General features: G+C 29.3%; 2 protein-coding genes across 2 annotated transcripts; both read left to right on the top strand.

Annotated features, from left to right (window-relative positions):
* The first annotated feature begins 7,563 nt into the window (after nt 1-7,563).
* LOC112684964 lies at nt 7,564-13,265 on the top strand. Its single transcript, XM_025556709.1, has 7 exons — nt 7,564-7,589; nt 9,837-9,935; nt 10,450-10,686; nt 11,794-11,904; nt 11,966-12,284; nt 12,346-12,524; nt 12,794-13,265. Exons 1-7 carry the CDS (start codon nt 7,564-7,566, stop codon nt 13,263-13,265), a joined length of 1,443 nt encoding a protein of 480 aa, XP_025412494.1.
* Nucleotides 13,266-14,959: 1,694 nt separating this feature from the next.
* Nucleotides 14,960-18,393, top strand: LOC112684945 (52 kDa repressor of the inhibitor of the protein kinase-like; the record flags this gene model as incomplete). The annotated part of the gene is made up of 3 exons (XM_025556682.1): nt 14,960-15,009; nt 17,597-17,958; nt 18,022-18,393. Coding segments are annotated over exons 1-3 (784 nt in total), but the record flags the coding sequence as incomplete, so codon positions are not given.
* Nucleotides 18,394-18,443: the final 50 nt, after the last annotated feature.

The following is an 18,443-nucleotide window of genomic DNA, read 5'->3' as shown; positions in this document are numbered from 1 at the left end:
TAGTGTTTTCTAGATTTATTATACTTTATTAGTTCAAAAGTCATTATTTCATAAGAATAATATATTTAAATCAATTAGGTACTTGTACTATTATGATATAGTTTGTACATAATGCATTATTATAATTCTAGTTGCCAAATTATTCTTTAAAAATGTTTATATCATTAGTCAATATTGAATTTGTGTACTTAAATAGGTGCTACATTCTGATTTGTGTTATTTAACATACATTGTAGACAATTATCTTCTGTATATATGCATACAATATTGTAACATTTAAGTAAATTAATCCAAGAATTAAATAATCATTGATTTATAATTATCAATGATTATATATTATTAATTAATTTTTCAAGGTTTAAGTTTAAAATTAAATATATGTATTTAAAATAACCAAATACTTAAATCTTAAAATATGTTTAAAAACGGCTAGGAAGTAACAAACCAAGCGTTTCCGATTTTATAAAAGGTTGAATTACATCAAAAATATACTTTATAATTCACACAACTGATAATATTGGTGTTCTTAATTTATTATCAGTATACTTTATACTCAGACAAAGAAAATAAATTGGAAACTATAACAACATACAAATAATTTTGTTAATAGAACTTCACTCAAGAATTAATGAATATTTTTAATATATTTAAAAAGAAAATTTTCAAATGTGATTAAAATATTCATACCATTTTTATTAATATATAAATAAATAAAAGTTTAGCCTTTTATATGCCTGATATTAAATTTTAAATTAAAAAATTATCGTACTTTACAAATATAATAATACTACAGGCTAAGCTTTTATTTATTTATAAATTAATTTACAAATATTAACCATTTAATAATATTTTATTTTTTATTATTACATTTGTTTCATTGCAATTTAGTCTATATAGTTTAATCTAGATCAGCGGTCCTCACTAGAATATTAGAAAAGGCCAAATGTAATTTTTGAAAATTACTTATAGGCCGCATACATGTTTAATAATAATAACCGTAACATTGATTGTTTTTCAGAAAAAATTCCTTTTTTTAATTCAACTAGTTTGTCTTCTCTAATTTTAGATGAGTGGGGATAATTTTTAGAAAATTAAATTTGCTGAGTTATGTAATGACGATTAATATTATAACGTTTTGGAATATTTATGGTTATACGATAAATTAAACTTAAAGCATCATGTTTCTTACAAGAAAAATTCAATCTCCCAACTGTCTTGAAATATTATGTGTTCATCTTAAATTTTACGTTTCGCCATTATAAAGAATTAAAATGTACATGATAAAATACAAACGGACAATAAGCGATAATGGATAAACTTATTAAACAAGATTACGCGGTAAAAATTAATAAACCCATAATCGTAGGTACCTGCTCATCTGGCCAACTGAAATTCCATACATCGAGATAGATTAACAATATTGTATTGTTTAACTATTTCGATGATTCCATATAAGTTTAAAATAGAAAGATAAAATAAATAAAAACAAGATAAAAAACAACGTTCATTTTATTCTCTATAGAATTTTGGATTTTAGAGTACAATTCAATTCTAGTGCGGGCCGCACTAAATTTATTGAAGGGCCGCGTAGTGGGGACTACTGATCTAGATCAACAATTTTTAATTTTTTATAAAATTAAAAATAGTATCAAGATGAAGTTTACTTTACATCTTATAAAGTTTAAATTTAATAAACTAAAAATCATTATTTTTCCAACATAGCTAATAATAAAGAATATGTTCATTATAAGTAGAAAAGTCTACCACTTTATGGTAAAAAAAAATAATTTATTCTATTATCATTTTTAATATATTTAAACTATGCTAATTATTTCTTTTAGTTCATATTGTGTTTTCTTAAAAAGATCTTTAATATTAACAATATTCATTGTTATTATATTATTAGTTAATATTTCGAAATAACGATGTTAATAATAATGTGCTATTGTATCCAACAAATTCTTAAGATAATATCATAGGCGTGCCCACGGCGGGGGGGGACTACGGACTCTGGCTTTTTCTTTAATAAATGTATACCTATAATATGCTAGATACATTTTTACATTTTATATGAATAAAAAAGTAAAGCCAGTTTTAATCTCATAGTATAGAATTGATATCTGTAAATAAATGTAATAAAGTTATTAGTTATTAATCAGACTAATCAGAACTTGCATAGAATATAAAAATTGAAGATGTAATTGATACATTCAAAAACCTTACTCCCGTGGACAGAAGGATGAGATTGTAAATAGTATAATAATATGTAAATAAGGATTTCTTGGATATAAATTGTGTAAGTTTAAATAGTATTTATTTTTATATTTGCATATTGAATTAAATAAATAATTTATAAAATTTAAAATATTTAATTATACTATTAGTCTTTAGTAGGTATAAGAATCTTTGGTTCACTTTTTTTAAGGGGCCTCCCTGCGGACAAAGTCTGCGCACGCCTATTAATAATACCAAGGGTGTATTTGAGTTGAGGCCATGGTTGGGGGAAGGGAGTAAAACTAATTTTTCTTCGATACAAACTTAAAAATAATTTACAGTTCATTACCTACAGCTTATGTTCCTGTTATAATGATAATATATCATAATGATAGACTATTAATTTAATTCTTAATTATTTATACATTACATTTTTTAAATAAATCAATGTATTATATTCAAAAAAAAAATACGAGCCATGAGAAGGGCGAACGCCCCCTTCGCTCCCCTTCAAATACGCCCTTGAATAATACCTTCGAAATCTGTTGTCTCCTTTAAAAATATGTTTCATTTAATGACGAGTTCCATCATAGTTAATTTGGTTAATTCTTATCGGTACATTTTATAAGGAATTTTCACTGGGCGACAAAAATGTTTTTCTCAAAATAGTCAATGTATAATACCATAGTACGATTATAGTATTACACGTTTGTTTCGCATTATTTCGCCCAATCTTTTAAAATACTGTCGACAGAGTATAATCACTGGGCGACATTTGTGTCGCCTAGTTAACTGGTTAAAAAATGCACTGATTCTTATGACAATGCAAATATATTCATATAGTAATGTTTCTTAATAACTTATTATAATCAGTAAAATACACTTTTAACTGAGGAAGTTCAAAATAAAATATTATATATTTGACAAAACATCAAACGGGATATTCTATAGGTTTTTTAATGTATTAATAAATATATATATATACGTAAAAACCTTGTAATTCATATTTGATATTTGTGTACCGTTAACGATTGATTGCACGTGTAGACCTGGCATAATAATCTTACTGAAAATTATGACGCTTGTCTTGTCATTGTTATGTCATGCTAGACTTTATACTACAAGAACATGCCGGATCCGTTACGATGCAGTTTATGATATAAAAAAAAATCATTTTGAGTGTTGCTATCGGGTACTGGCCAAAAAAAATTATAAACAAATACACTACACGTATCTCTGTACGCGATATTGAACGCATTCAGTCAATATAACCGATTTGGAAACCGCATTTGAACGTAGCTACCAGTGAAGTGCAGAACAAAGTTTAAACGGGATAACATTTCAAATATTTTGAAACATTTTCCGATTCTCGCGTGAACGTCTAGCTGAATAGCGAACATATTCATTCCGAACATATCGAATTCACTGAATATTCTCGCGAGGAGTATAGAACCGGCAGCAACCTTCTATCATGTAAGTATTAAATATCCGTAAGGGCGCGTGCACAACCGAGTACATTTAGATCACGATCACGTCTAATCGTAAACATTGAATTTGTATGCGTACAACGAAGCGAACGAATCCGAACCCGAACAAACTCGATCGCCTCCGATGTCGGGAATAACAGTGCATTTTTTAATTACCTAGTTAAGTAGGCGACACAAATGTCGCTCAGTGATTATACTATGTCGACAGTATTTTAAATGATTGGGCGAAATAATGCGAAACAGACGTGTAATACTATAATCGTACTATGGTATTATACATCGAATATTTTGAGAAAAACATTTTTTGTAGCCCGGTGAAAATTTTTTATAAAATGCACTAGAGAATAAGGCGCTCGCCCACTGTGTATGGGTCTCAGTCCTCGTGGTTAAACGTAATGGATGCGTGAAACTACCAGGTTTTACGGAAGTCTTGAACGGTCCATATTTATGATCATTGATTTACATCGATCGATCGATATCACCGATCAAACGCGTCCACACCCATTAGATTGTGTAAAACGAGCGCAGTTTTAAACGGTAAACGCGCGCGAGCGCTGCGGTAACATTGGATCCGATTATTGTACGATTGTCGTAGGTAGTCCCCGTAGCTCTGTCCCGTGTACACGGTGTTTGATTTATTTTTATTATTATTTTTTTTTTTTTTACGCAATCTGCACATTAACATAATGTGGTTTTTTCTTCACTTTTTATCGGAGTAGAGTACATTATTTATTTGCTTAATCTCTTGTCGATTTTTAAGTACATAATACACGCATAGTGACTTAGTGACTTGCACGCATAGTGCAATCAATAGTTTGCAGTGTTGTGCTTCGATAAAAAAAAATTATCTAGATATAGATAAAATATCTGGATTTAAAATTATCTAGATATACATAGATAAAATCACTTTTATCTAGATATAGATGGATAAAATAATTTTTATCTAAATATTTATATAAGGCATCAACGTTTTCATCCGTTTGTAGGCGAACTCTTTTTGGTTTTGGGTAATGGGTATTATGTAAAGATCCATTTCAAAATATAAAATATTTCACCTATACAATAAAATTGAAAGTCATAGACAAAATTATGAAAAATCTTAAGAAGACGGTCTGACGTTAAACACTGAACACGTTGTGGATAAGAGTGCGCTGCGTACAGTTCAAGTTTTTAATAAATAACGGACATTTCACGCCCAATATTCATTTTGTTGTACAATAGTATTATGTAGACACATCAAAGTACGAATTCATAGAATTGGGGTCCGGTAATGACAATTATTTAGAGCACATGATTACATGAACAATAGACATAATTTATATATAAATATTGAATTTAAGGCGGTCGAATGATGATGGAGAACGATCAATTTCTGTGTAGGTACAGCGTAATGCGTATTATGATATTGCTATTTTCTTATCAACAATTATATCTGTATTTTATTATTTACTAGCTGAATTAGCCATCGTTGCCGGGTTTAAGTATATAAATGTATGTAACCTGTAAAGATTAAATTTTGTTAAATCTATTGAAATTTAAATTAATTAAGATTTTTGAAATAATATTTTATACATATTAATTTAGTTATTATCATAAGTTATGATTCATAACCTATTCGATAAGTTATAGCTTACAACTACCTGAACCTCTCTACAGTTTGGTATTCGGTTGAATACATATAGCATCTCACTTCTCCGAATATTTTACCTTTTGTCAATAAATTCATGGTCTTTTTGACTTTTAACCGAAACACTCTTGCAATTATATCATGTTGATCATATGATCTTTGACCGGGAAGTAAGAGCTCTTTTATCTCATCCCAGCGAGGATTACATGTAAAAGTAATAAAAAGGTCAGGACGACCGTAATGTCTAACATAGGTCATAGCATCTTGTGTTCTTTCGTGCATGTACCTTGGCCCATCAGTAAAAGTTGACGGGAGTATAACCATTTGGCCTAACTGATTAGCTCAGTGGTTTTCAAACTTTTACTAGACACGGCGCACCGTACTCTTCGAAAAATTTTCACGGCACACTGACCTTTTTTTTTAGATTAACAAAATTATTTTGAATTATAATTATATACATTTAATTAGAAAAGTGCGCTTGATGAGCTGACAAATGTTTATTAATTATAATTACATTGTATTAGTAATTAAATTTATTTACAAAAAAATAGTGTAGTTTGTACATGCATGTAATGAAAAATGTGTGCCTGATGAGCGTTACAAATATTTTTAATGTTTGGACGAATAGTTGACAGACATACCCTCATTTCTTCCTCCATTAAATTTATTTTTTCTCGTTTTTTATTTTTTATATTTGTAAGCGCTGAAAACCCCTGTTCACAAAATTATGAAGTTTAGAACGGCAAAAGAATCGTCAATGCTTTTATAGATATTTCTGGATATTCTTCAGAAACATATATTCAGAATTTATTGAGTGTGATTTCTTTGAATTTCAACTGCATTGTTCGATTATTTTTAATTAAACAGAGATTTTCTTCTTCAGCAAGTTTTAAATCAACCAAGTAACTAATAGACACTTTGAAAGGGTCTCGTAATTCTTAATATTGATACTTAGAAAATATATTCATTTTTACTTCCAACTTAAAATGCGATAGACTCGACTATTAATGACAAAATGTTGTCATCCGCAACTAGCAGAGCAGTACGTGGAAACATAATTAGATTACCTTGATTAACTTTAGTTTTCCATAAATTCAATTTTTCGATGAAAGCCATTATTTTATCTGAAGATGTTAACATATTTTCATTGCGACCTTGTATACTTGAATTTAGTTTATTGAGATGCTCAAACAAATCAGTTAAAAAGGATAACTGTCCACCACACTTCATCACCAAGAAAGTTGAATTCAGATTCTTCCATGGTTAAAAATACAAGTAACTCCTCTCTTAAATTGTAAAATCGTGATAAAATATTGCCCCTAGAGAGCCATCTTACTGAGCTGTATAAAATCAATCTTAAATAGTCTGCATCCATCTCTTCACAAATGTTTTCGTATAATCTTGATTTAAGAGATTGGCATTTAATAAAATTTATGATTTTTACAACCTGATCAAGTATATTTTATAAATCACTTAATAAAGATTTTGCCATTAGTGTCTCTCTATGAAGGAAGCAGTGGGTAAAAATAATTTTTGAATTTTTTTTCTTGACTAAAGAAATGAAACCTTTAATTGATCCAGTCATTGAAGGTGCTTCATCAGTACATATTCCAATACAATTATTTCATGATAAACTTACTGATGACAAATGTTCGAAATGTTCGTCCAAAACTTTAAAAACATCTTCACCTTTCGTTGTTCTGGCCAATGTTTTACAACAAAAATAGTTTTCACTAATATCGTCAACTACCATACGTACAAAAACCAAAAGCTGTGCTTTTCCACTTAAATTTGTAGATTCGTCTACTTGTAGCGCAAACATATGAGAATCGCGTAGCTTATTTAATACTTGTTGCTCAATAATTTCATGTCATTTATGCGCCTACTAATTGTATTATCTGATAAAGGAATTTTCAATATTCCTTGTTCAGCTTCTATTACAAAGAATATTTTCACAATTTCACGGCAAACAGGTAAAATTATCTGCTCACCTATTGTATGTGGTATCATTATTTTAGCTACAAGATCTGTAACTAATTAACTTGCTTCTTGAGATTTTTCAGAGATCTTCACAATTTTTGTCATATTTTTACTTTGTTGAGATTGTGACTAATAAACGTTGAAAACATGTAATTTTTTTTTCGATCAAATGTGAATGCTTAGAAAACAAATGACGTTTAAGTTTACTGAGCACCATTGCTTCATTTGATAATTTTTCACCATATACAAGGCACCATGGACGAGGATCATCCGTATCACCAGTACAAGAAAATCCCATTTTTAAGTAATTTTCATGATACTGACGAATATTACTATATTTTGGTTTTTTTTTTTTTTTTTGGTAGTTGAACAACGTTCTGTCAACAGAACGAGTAACAAATTTATCCGTGATTTTGATTATTAGTATATATTATTAACTAATAACTTATTAGTTAATGAATACCACAAATGTATTATTCTTTAATACTCGTATACTGTTACAATAGATTGCTATACAATTGAAAAACTACACTACGAATACGGCATAAACGGTACGGTGAGTTGCAATAGATAAACTGTCTGGGGTCTAATAATATTACCTATATATTTTAAAATTTATAGTTCAATAGTTATCTAAGATTACTTATCTTATCACTTAATTCCTATTAACTTTCGATTGATAAGTGCATAATGATTGCATTACGTTTGAAGACATTTATTTTCTTATATCACAATTTAATGCAATCAGTTATTTATGGAAACCATTTTTCTGAAGACTGCGGCACCCAGTTTGAAAACCACTGGATTAGCTTCTATGTCTCGTCGTCCAATCGCATCTTTTAAATGAATATAACTATCTGCACGCAATTTGGCTTGGTTGTTTTTGATGTAATTTAGTCTTTCAGTTTCAATTTTGGCGTATTCATCTACCAAATATTGACTGAAAAGAGAACGATAATTAACTAAATAGTTGTCTTCCCCTTCTCTGACCATTATTCTATATGAGTAAAAACTTGATGCAGAGACAGTTTTTTTAAGCGGTAACTTGGTTTTTGGATCGCGTTGTGGTATATTGATTGCATACCCATCATCCCCCCAACAAAACATTAAGGATACTGCAGTGCGTCGTATGCTCGATGTATCTCACTGATACGGTGAAGTGAGTAACTTCGGTTTTCGAGGATGATGTTTCTTCGATCAAACTGCTGATCTACTAACACTAAAGCAACTTCATTTGCCGTGATTATAAATTATAAATAATTCCCACCTCCCATGCATACTATGTAGGTAATATATATACATAACAAATTGTCATTGTTCATAATTAATAATAAATGCTATGTAAAACTATTTTAGAACCAATTTTTGCAAGTAAATATACAAATGAAATTTCTTATTTAGTTATATATTTTATATTGAACGATACAATTGTAGATTAGTTATTATTTATGATTAGCTACATATTTTGTGATTTATCTAGATAAATTTATCTATATGGCTATGATTTTTATCTCAATGAAAATTAAATGTCAATTTTATTTTTTATCTAGATAAGATAACGGTATGAAGTTTTTATCTAGATAAATTTATCTAAAGCACAACACTGTGAACAATGGACATAATACATAATGCATACTATTAGTATGTGATACAGATGCTGATGACCCCTCTTGTTGAAAAGGTCGCTGAAACTTCTTGAAAAAGATTTCACTCCCGTTTACGAAACTGTACAATCCTACTCATCATATTATATAACGAATGATAAAAATATTAATAATAACGTCGCACACACTTGCGTCCATCGGGTATATATAAGGGACTTGAAAAAAGGGCGAAGCAGACGATTTTTTGCTACGCGACACTGAGTACCTTCACGCTAGTGTATGTTATGGTCTGGACTTAAAATCTCAATAGTTATTAAATTATTAGGACTTAGCATATTTCACCACAGTTTAAATATTAGGACTTAGAATTTCAACGGTTTATTTAATTAATTGTACTTAGAATAATTTTGAACAGTTTAAATAAATCACCTTAACCATAACTAGTATTAATTATTTACAAAATTCACCTACATCAAGCGTTGAACAGACTGAGTGAAAAACTGAGATTCGATCAATCGGTTGACACGCAACAATAATAAAAATACTGATATTTTAAAAACGTACTGAAAAATAAAAGAATAATAATTTATATATATTAAATTCAGTAAAGAAAAGTTAATCGTCTTATTGTGGTGTAACTATTTTTTCAGCTTTAGAGTAACCAATTTTGAATTCTTAAAGAATGAATACCCCAATGAATAAAATGAACAAGAGCAAACAAACAAAAAAGTAAATCATTGATTAGTTTATTATTTTACAACAACTAATCATTTGTAACTAAAGAACTTTAAAACCGCATGTCCTTCACGTATAATTTTTTAATAAAACCAAACTTGAAACTACAGATGAAGAGCCGATTATTATTTTTAGTTGATTTAAATTTATTATATTTTAAATTCATAACTATTTATAAAATATTTATAGAAATGAGGAAATACCTTTAAGTAACATGAAAAACAATCATGAACGTAAGAAAAACCCAACTGAAGGTATAACTGAAAGCAAGACATTACTTAAAGACGGGTATGGACTAATTTTAATTTCAACAAAAGCAGTGATTGATAAATTTTAGTAAAATTTCAAATGCATCTAAAATATATACTTTATTCAGTCTTAAATATTAATTAAGTGCATTTTTAAAATATAACTTAAATATATATGTAATATTAATATTTATGTACAGATCAATATATACTTATGTCGTTATAATACATTTCAAGATTAATCTAATTATTTATTGAAAGATTTTAACTTTTTTAAAAACACTTCTACTTAAAAATGCAAATGAACCAAACTATGCTCAGCATGATTTAAAAATTCAACTAATTTACAGTTAATAAACAAACAGTTTTCAAGTTACTCTAATAGAATCCTAATACTATTCGTTTATATTCTTTGTTAATATTTTTTTATTATCTTAGTATTGTATATTTATTAGATTTTTCATAAATAAATGTAAGGATTTCATAACTTCTTTTAATTACTGAACAGCTCAGTTAAACAGTAGTAAATAAAAAATATCTCTGTTATGTTTTAGAGCTAATGTTAATAAGATTAATGACTCTAAACCAAAGAAAAAAGGAAAGAAGAACCGTAAGAATAATTTATCGTTAAACGAACAAGGTCAAGTTATATCAGATGGACAAAAAGAAAAACGTGATGAACCTAAAACATCCATAGGGACTGAAAGTCAAGTTAATGTTCCATCAGAAGTGATGGTAAAAGAAACAACAAATATGAAACAGGAAACTTGCACCGAAAAACCTGTAATTGGGTACGTATTTAATTTTTATTGTAATAATTATTAATCATTTATATTGATACAAAATAATATATATTATATAAATTTATACATTTTATATACTTGTATGTATTTATAATTTATATTTTGTTGATTAGTGTTTTCGTATAAAATACGAATTGTCATTGGATACATAATAATAGTATATAATAATTTTATTTTGGTCAGAAAAACATGTATTCATTGTTTATATAATTTATAGTATTAATTAATTTAGGTATACGAAAAGAGAAAATAACACGGTCAGATAAATAGTTATATTTTCTCTATAATTTTAAAATAAGTTTAATATTTTTTTAAGTACAATTTGAAACTTACAAATGAAATAAATAAAGTAAACATATTTACAAAATAGTCACGATTTTAGAAAACAAATCTCACTAATTTGAATGTTAGTAAGCCACGTTGTACATTTATAATTGAATAGAACTCTGTTGTGTTACTTATACTTGTTGTTAAAAATATTTATGAAATTAGCATAAATGTATAACTTAAATTATTAATTAAATATGCAACTAGTCGTGATACGTGTTCGAAAAATGATAAGAACCGATCTCAGAATGAAAATACAATCGATGAAGAGAAAATTGATGAAAACTATGTAAAACCTATAAGTTATGCAATGGCGTGTAAAGAAACGAAACCTAGAGTAGATCAAAATAAAAAAGAACCAACTTTAGAAGATAGAATTTGGTATATATTATTATTTTAATAATTCAGTTAATTATAATTGATTATAATTAATAGTAAACATTAATGCATTAATACATTAAACATTAATAATGTTAATTTATAATAATTAATTATAATTAATATTTGAGACTAATTTCTATAATACTAAGGGATATTTTTAATGGTTGTTATAATTTGTGTAGTATTAGAAATGTCATTTATTTTAACTATATAAGATTAATTAAATATGGATAACTCCAAAAACTGCTTGCCTTCACCACTTGGGTTCGTGGTTTTTCCGGGGACTGCACAGTAATTTATATACATAATACTGATAGTAAATATAGATAAATAAAAATATTGATGATTTAATCAATTTATTAACAATTGTTTTAAAATATTTTCAAGTTATTTGAGAGAAATAGACGAAAATTTATTCAACCTGTCTGGAGACGTTTGTCTTGCGCATTGTGTAGCGGAGGATTTACGAATGGGAGATGGAATTGCGATGGAATTCAAGTATAAATATTTTGCAAATATAATATTGATCAAAACAATAATGATTTCAATTGTTTTCTAGACGTTATTTCGGTGGTATTGGTCAACTGTTTGATCAAAATTTAACCGTAGGCAATGTCGGTGTGGTATTCAACAATCGTAATGAAACGGCATTTTATTTGGTGACTAAGAAATATAGCGGTGGGAAATCTACAATGCAGTCATTATCAGAAGCCCTAAAATCTCTACTACAAAAAATGAAAGAGATGAAGTTATCCAAGTTAGGGATCCCGAAAATCGGTTGCGGATGGGACGGTTTGAATTGGGATGAGGTAAAAGCACTTATTGCAAATATTTTTGCAGGATCCCGAATAAGTATAACCGTTTGCGTCCCGTCCAAAGTAAGTGTTAGAAATTACCAAATATTTTTCGGCCATTATTTTATTTTAAAACTTTTTCAAGATATACAATCGCATACCACCGCCACAATTAAAAACGTTTATAACACCGAAAGAATTATTGGAAACGAAAGCGATGAGTGATATTTTACTGTTCATTGATATTGAACAGTTAAAAAAGAATAATTGGACCAATGACTTGGTGGATAAAGTGAATGTTAAATATCCGTCGTTCAAGGAGCGGTAATTACATATTAATTATAATTCTACTGTTGAAAAAACATTAAAACTTATTTTAATAATAGTAATACTAATACCAAAACTATAGATTATATACCTAATTCGTAATTTAATTATTAAATTATAAATCGTTTTTAAATTCTATAATTTAATATAATCATCAGTTTGATAGATTAATATTGATGGTAAGCGATTTAAAATTATAAATACATTTTAATGTTCGAAAGTTAAAAATTTAAAAAAATTATTATCTTGATTTTGTTTGTCTGTAGATTGTTGAGAGATATCAGAATCAATCAGTTGAGTCCTGGAGATGTGACATCTTATTTCATAAACAAAGAAAGAATAAATTGCTTGTTTATTAGTCCAACGGCATATTATAGTTCACTGGAAAAAGGCTTCACAAATATGAAAAAATACATAAGAAGTTATAGACATTTTGTTTTCCAGAGTGGACCAATCAAATCAGCCGACAATTTCAAACACATATCACGCATGGTGTCGATAATGCGGTCCATCATTTACAGTTCGGAACTGTGGTTATGTGGGGATAAGGACCTGACTAAAGAAACAGAAGTCTATGATACTTACTGCAGAAATATAATTAATGAAATGAAACTTGCATCTCGACAAGTTACGGTTAACAACAGATCGAAAGCTGAAGATTGGAAACAAAATAATACTCCATCAAATAATCGAAAACGAAAAAATGCTCTACCAAGAAAAAATATGCAAAGAAGATAGGTAATTTTTATAAATAAATGTTACGAAAAATTACACTCACGTTAAATTAAATTATAAAATATGTAGGCAGTATTGTTTTATAGGATATTAAAACAAAATGTTAGTCATCATAAATATAAACTTAACCATCCGAACTACAGTACACATTTTGGAAAAGATCAAGAAAAAAAGTTTCATGATAAATTAAATTATACCTATTCTGAATCCGATATAAATATTTCACAATTCATTAGAACTAATATTTTCACCTATTCCGACCATTATAATACTTATAATTTTCTCTACCTAATAGTATATTTTAACTATAAATTATGATAATGTTATTCTTTATGAACTGGACAACGATATAATTATTGAACATTTAAGTAAAATTTTATTAACTCAGTATTATACTAATAAAATATATTTATTTTCTAGAGTGCAATTGGATGTCATTGCCAAACGTTTTGTATTGCAAACTGTACATATTTCCCTTTTTATAATTCGTTTACGAATTTCCATATCGTTCAATAATTTTATAAATATTTTACACTTTTTTTCTTCATTTTCTTCATTCCGTTACGGTTTTTGTCAATGCATTAACCTCCCTGCAGCGTTCGATCGTGGCCGTTACCAATTATTTCAGGGAATCATCTGTTTTAATTAATTTCAATTGCAATTTTAATATGTAAATTATGCTCTGTTGAAATTTATCAGGCGATTCCAATGGCACTGTTCCCCTAATTATTTCTCGATTTCCTTTTTCGTACGAGTGCAAAAATATTTCACGATGTGCTCTCTTTTTTAATAAACGGTCACTCCGATTTGGCATGGTGTATTTTTTCAAAATGTAGTCATTCAGTTCTTGTACCATACAGGATATTTCTTATTTTTAATAGTCAACTTATCTGTCGACTTTTAATTCGACAATTATCAAGTAGCTAATGTCATTCGTCTATACAATTACCTGGCCGTCTGAAACGTGTAGATTTTATTACTTTTGCTATATCACATCAACATTTTCGTGTTACCTACGTTAATGTTCTATGTTCAAAATTGTATTTGCTGTACGAATCACTTTCTATTGTTCATTCACACATTTAATTTAATTCACTTTAAACGTAAATTCGTGTATATTTAAAGTGAATTAAAACATGGGAATATACAACGGGATGTGATCTATACAGCAGCTATGATTATCTGAATATCTAATATCAAGGTGTTATCGAAATGCTGATCTGACGTTGCATCAAAAATAATGAAATCTCCACATTTCATAATTGTATAGACGTATAATATTTCGTTATTTGATGGCCGTTGATGAAACTCGACGGATGAGTTGACCAAAAAAAGAAATCAGTATAAAATGTGTTGTATGGCGGTACACGAAGTGTGAAAATAACTCACCGTCGAATTCACAATGACCATTTCACGAAAACATGACCATTTCGTGAACATGTTTTGAATTTCACGAAGTGTGAACCACGTTTCCGTTTGTACATAATCTCCCTGTAACGGTGATCGGTTAGTATTGTCCCGAGCCCATGTACGCAACCATGTAAGACCACAACATTTAAAATTTCGGATTGGTGTGCTCACTTTTCGGTGACCTGTTGATACGTTATTCGGATTTTCCTCGCCCGTCAGTGTAAGCCCGTCTTCGTCGCACACCTGAGACTTCACCAAAAGTGCGCCCATCGAATGTATCGCTCCCGATGTACAGATTCTGGTTAGATTTGCCGGAAAACAGTCGTTTGACTCGACCGTGAGTGAGGAGTTACGTCCTTGAAAAATCGCAACGCAATGACTTCGGTGCTGACCGGCACTTGACGGAAATATCCTTAAACGCGTCACGTGCAAACGACACTTCACGGCAAGCGAAGTGATTCCGGATCGGATGTAATGTTCTCTCAACATCGAATAACGTTGCTCGGGAATAAGTCACCGAACTACGGTTTTGCCAAACGGTTCGTCATCAGTGCCGAGACCGCACGGAAAGGAAACTTTTTACGTGAGCTAAAACAAATCTGGTGACGCCGAAATGTCTTGAAAACTTTTTACGTAATGATATTCAACAGTTGAGAACGTGCGAAACACCGGGGAATACGTATCGGCTGCAATCTCGCACCGAGCCGTCGTCGACACCACCGCGGCGGTGCCGTTTTGCGATATGACGAGAATACAATAATTGATATTTAAATACTACATTCCAATGTCAATGCATATTTTATGGGCTGCTCTTTTAAATCAAGAAAATTATAATTTGAAGCGGACAAGATAATCATTTTCGTTGTAAGATATTATGTCTACAACACTCGTATTGTTTACGTTAAATATATTATAAATATTAGAAAAATAAATTATTGTTTCTATGTTTTTTTTTCGTACATTTATATATTAGCTGACCCAAAAGACGTTGTCCTGTCTTAATTATGAATATTGAATTCGAATTGGTATAATTAATAAAAAAAAATATGGCATACAATTTTCTTGAATAAATTTTGTTGCGCCAAATGACGTCATTTGATAACAATAATTGTTATTGTTTTGCTGTATATTAGTCAAAAAATGTTTATAATCTGGCACATTTCCGGAAACCAATGAATGTAGTGGATCTGATGGCGGTACCAATGACATCGATTTGATTTGACTGCTCGCGCAACACACTCCAGGAGCTTCGTTTTTAAACATAAATGCCTTGCAATATTGGCATACAACGTTCATCGGTCCAATAGCAACGATTTGCTGTGAACTGTAATCGATATACACGTTATAATTGAATGCACCTCGTTAGGGGTCAAACACAACGTTTCTATGTAGTTGATTTCGATTCCATTGATTCCGTTCGATTTCATTCCGCGCTTCGCGTTGCTCGTCAGTTTGACTTGCTCTTGTATATCTTTGACTCGTAGCATTGCGAGTTCTGCGAATTAAGCTTGTACATCTAATTACTGCCATTTTCATAAATGAAAATTCAAATGTATATTAAAGAAAACTTTTGTATTCTTCTTTAAAACAAAGTATATCACTTGTGTTATGTTAGTAACAGTGGTTAAAGTGGGGAAAATGTTGTGGGGGAACTATATTCATCAAAAATTGAGGAGCGTTCCCCTTCCTAATTTTAAATCTTACCAAACTTTTTTAGAAAACCCATGACGTCTAAGACTCTTTTGTTACACATATATGTTCATAAAAACTTTATTTTTATAGGGTGTAAAAACAAATTTCCCTCATAGAAAAATAATTCTATACATATGCCTGCTCAAAAAAAATAAATTGAAATACATAGTAGGTAATGTCTAAAAAACTTAACAAAACTTAAAAGAATCAATTGCTAACCTTGCTAGTTGTTGGTCATCGTAGACAGTAAAAAATACGTACATTGCATATAAGGTGAATACTGTCTATATTATAAAATAGTGTCTATCTATCATAATTTAATATTTATACTATTTATAGTTATTATATTCTGTTTATATTTATTCTAAATAATAGTCGATATCACCATCACTTTAATTTTAGAGCTATGGGTAATATTCGCTCGGGATCATCTATAATTAGACACAGCGTCAATTAAATTAACCCATGGTGTACATTATCTACCATATTTTCTTATCGTTATACTTAAATATTATTTCTCCGAAATTTTTTCCACTTGTTCAAATAAATCAAGAAAATAAATTTCATGTAATATTGTAATATTATAATAAGTATTGTATATTCAATATGGTATTTTAGTGACCAATGCCATTAAGCGTCCACCCCGACTTTTGGCGACTTAAATTAAAGAGGACGCATATACTTACTTTAAATAAGAAGGGGGACTCTGTCCCCCTCCACTTTAACCACTGGTTAGTAACGTGTATGTTAGTTTATTCAAACTTATCAAAATTCCATATTAAATTGAACTTTTAATATTAGGCATTATGGCTCTGAACTATTCGTGATATGCACTAAGAAATTCAGTTATCTTACATAATTTTATTAATTAGATACATGCGTGATTGCGTAATAGGGATTCATTTTTATATGTTTACTTTATACTGTTTGTCATATAACAGGAGGTGTCGTGCACCCAAAGGGGATTACGACGGGTAGTGATGGAGAAGAAAGAAAACAACACTTTGAAGAATATATTATAACACACTGTAATTATGTAAATAGATATAAAGTTAAACTGTACAGGAGTCAAGTCGGTCACGACCAGGCGCGTATACAAGGGGGAGCATGGGAGCAATGCCCCCCCAATTTTTTAAAAAAAAATGGTCGGGGAAAAAATTATATGTATACATACTATATAATATATTAAAACAGTATTTAAAATTATTCTTATAATATATTTTCTTTATTAGATTATTAGACAATAATCCCAAACTTCAAATACACAACTTATTAGATACAAAACGAATGCAAGAAATAAAAGAAAATCAGGAAAGACTTATTCCAATTATAGAAAGTATTGTATTTTTGGGAAGACAAAACATCCCTTTTCGAGGGCATAGAGACGATGGCCAACTAGATTTACCGCCTACCATTGAAGATGGAAGAAGTTCAATAAACGAAGGTAATTTTAAAGAGCTTTTAAAATTTCGAATCAAAGCCGGAGATTCTATGCTTGAAAATCATCTGAAAAATTCATCTTCAAAAGCAACATATATTAGCAAGACAATACAGATCGAGTTAATCGATTTATGTGGTAAAGAAATTTTAGACAGTATTTTAAAAAAAATTACAGACAAGAATATTTTTTACAGTATAATTTTTGATGAAACCTTAGATGTGTCTAAACGATCGCAAATTAGTTTAGTTATAAGATATATTGATGCAATAACAATTAGAGAAGATTTTTTGGCATTTATAGATGCATTTGACGAAGCTCGACTTATTCAACTTAGGAGTTCTAATAATAAATTAAGTGATGATGAAGAAGTAAATATAGAAAATTCTTTTGAAAATTATGAATGTTGCAAAAATGTAGAAGAAATATCGATAACTGGGAAAATGCTAGGGCAAAATGTTTTAAATCAACTGAGAAAAATGGGTCTGAATCTTAACAAATGTGTAGGTATTAGTACTTATGGTTGCAGTGTTATGACATCAGAAATTTGTGGAGCTGTAGCTGAAATTATAAAGAGTTCACCGAATGCCCGTAGATGTTCATGTTACAACCATTCTCTTAATATTTCTATTTCAAAATCA

This window comes from Sipha flava, unplaced genomic scaffold (assembly GCF_003268045.1).
Source record: "Sipha flava isolate LNK unplaced genomic scaffold, YSA_version1 259_pilon_pilon, whole genome shotgun sequence".
Taxonomy (NCBI): domain Eukaryota; kingdom Metazoa; phylum Arthropoda; class Insecta; order Hemiptera; family Aphididae; genus Sipha; species Sipha flava.
Note: the sequence above shows the minus strand (reverse complement) of the source record. Positions and strands in the feature narration are given on the sequence as shown.

Bases quoted from the DNA above. Each gene is read 5' to 3' on its own strand.
- LOC112684964 (XM_025556709.1), top strand. From the start codon at position 7,564: ATGGACGAGGATCATCCGTATCACCA. The intron at 10,687-11,793 runs GTACGTATTTAA...AATATTTTCAAG, and splicing joins ACCGAAAAACCTGTAATTGG to TTATTTGAGAGAAATAGACG. The intron at 12,525-12,793 runs GTAATTACATAT...GTTTGTCTGTAG, and splicing joins TATCCGTCGTTCAAGGAGCG to ATTGTTGAGAGATATCAGAA.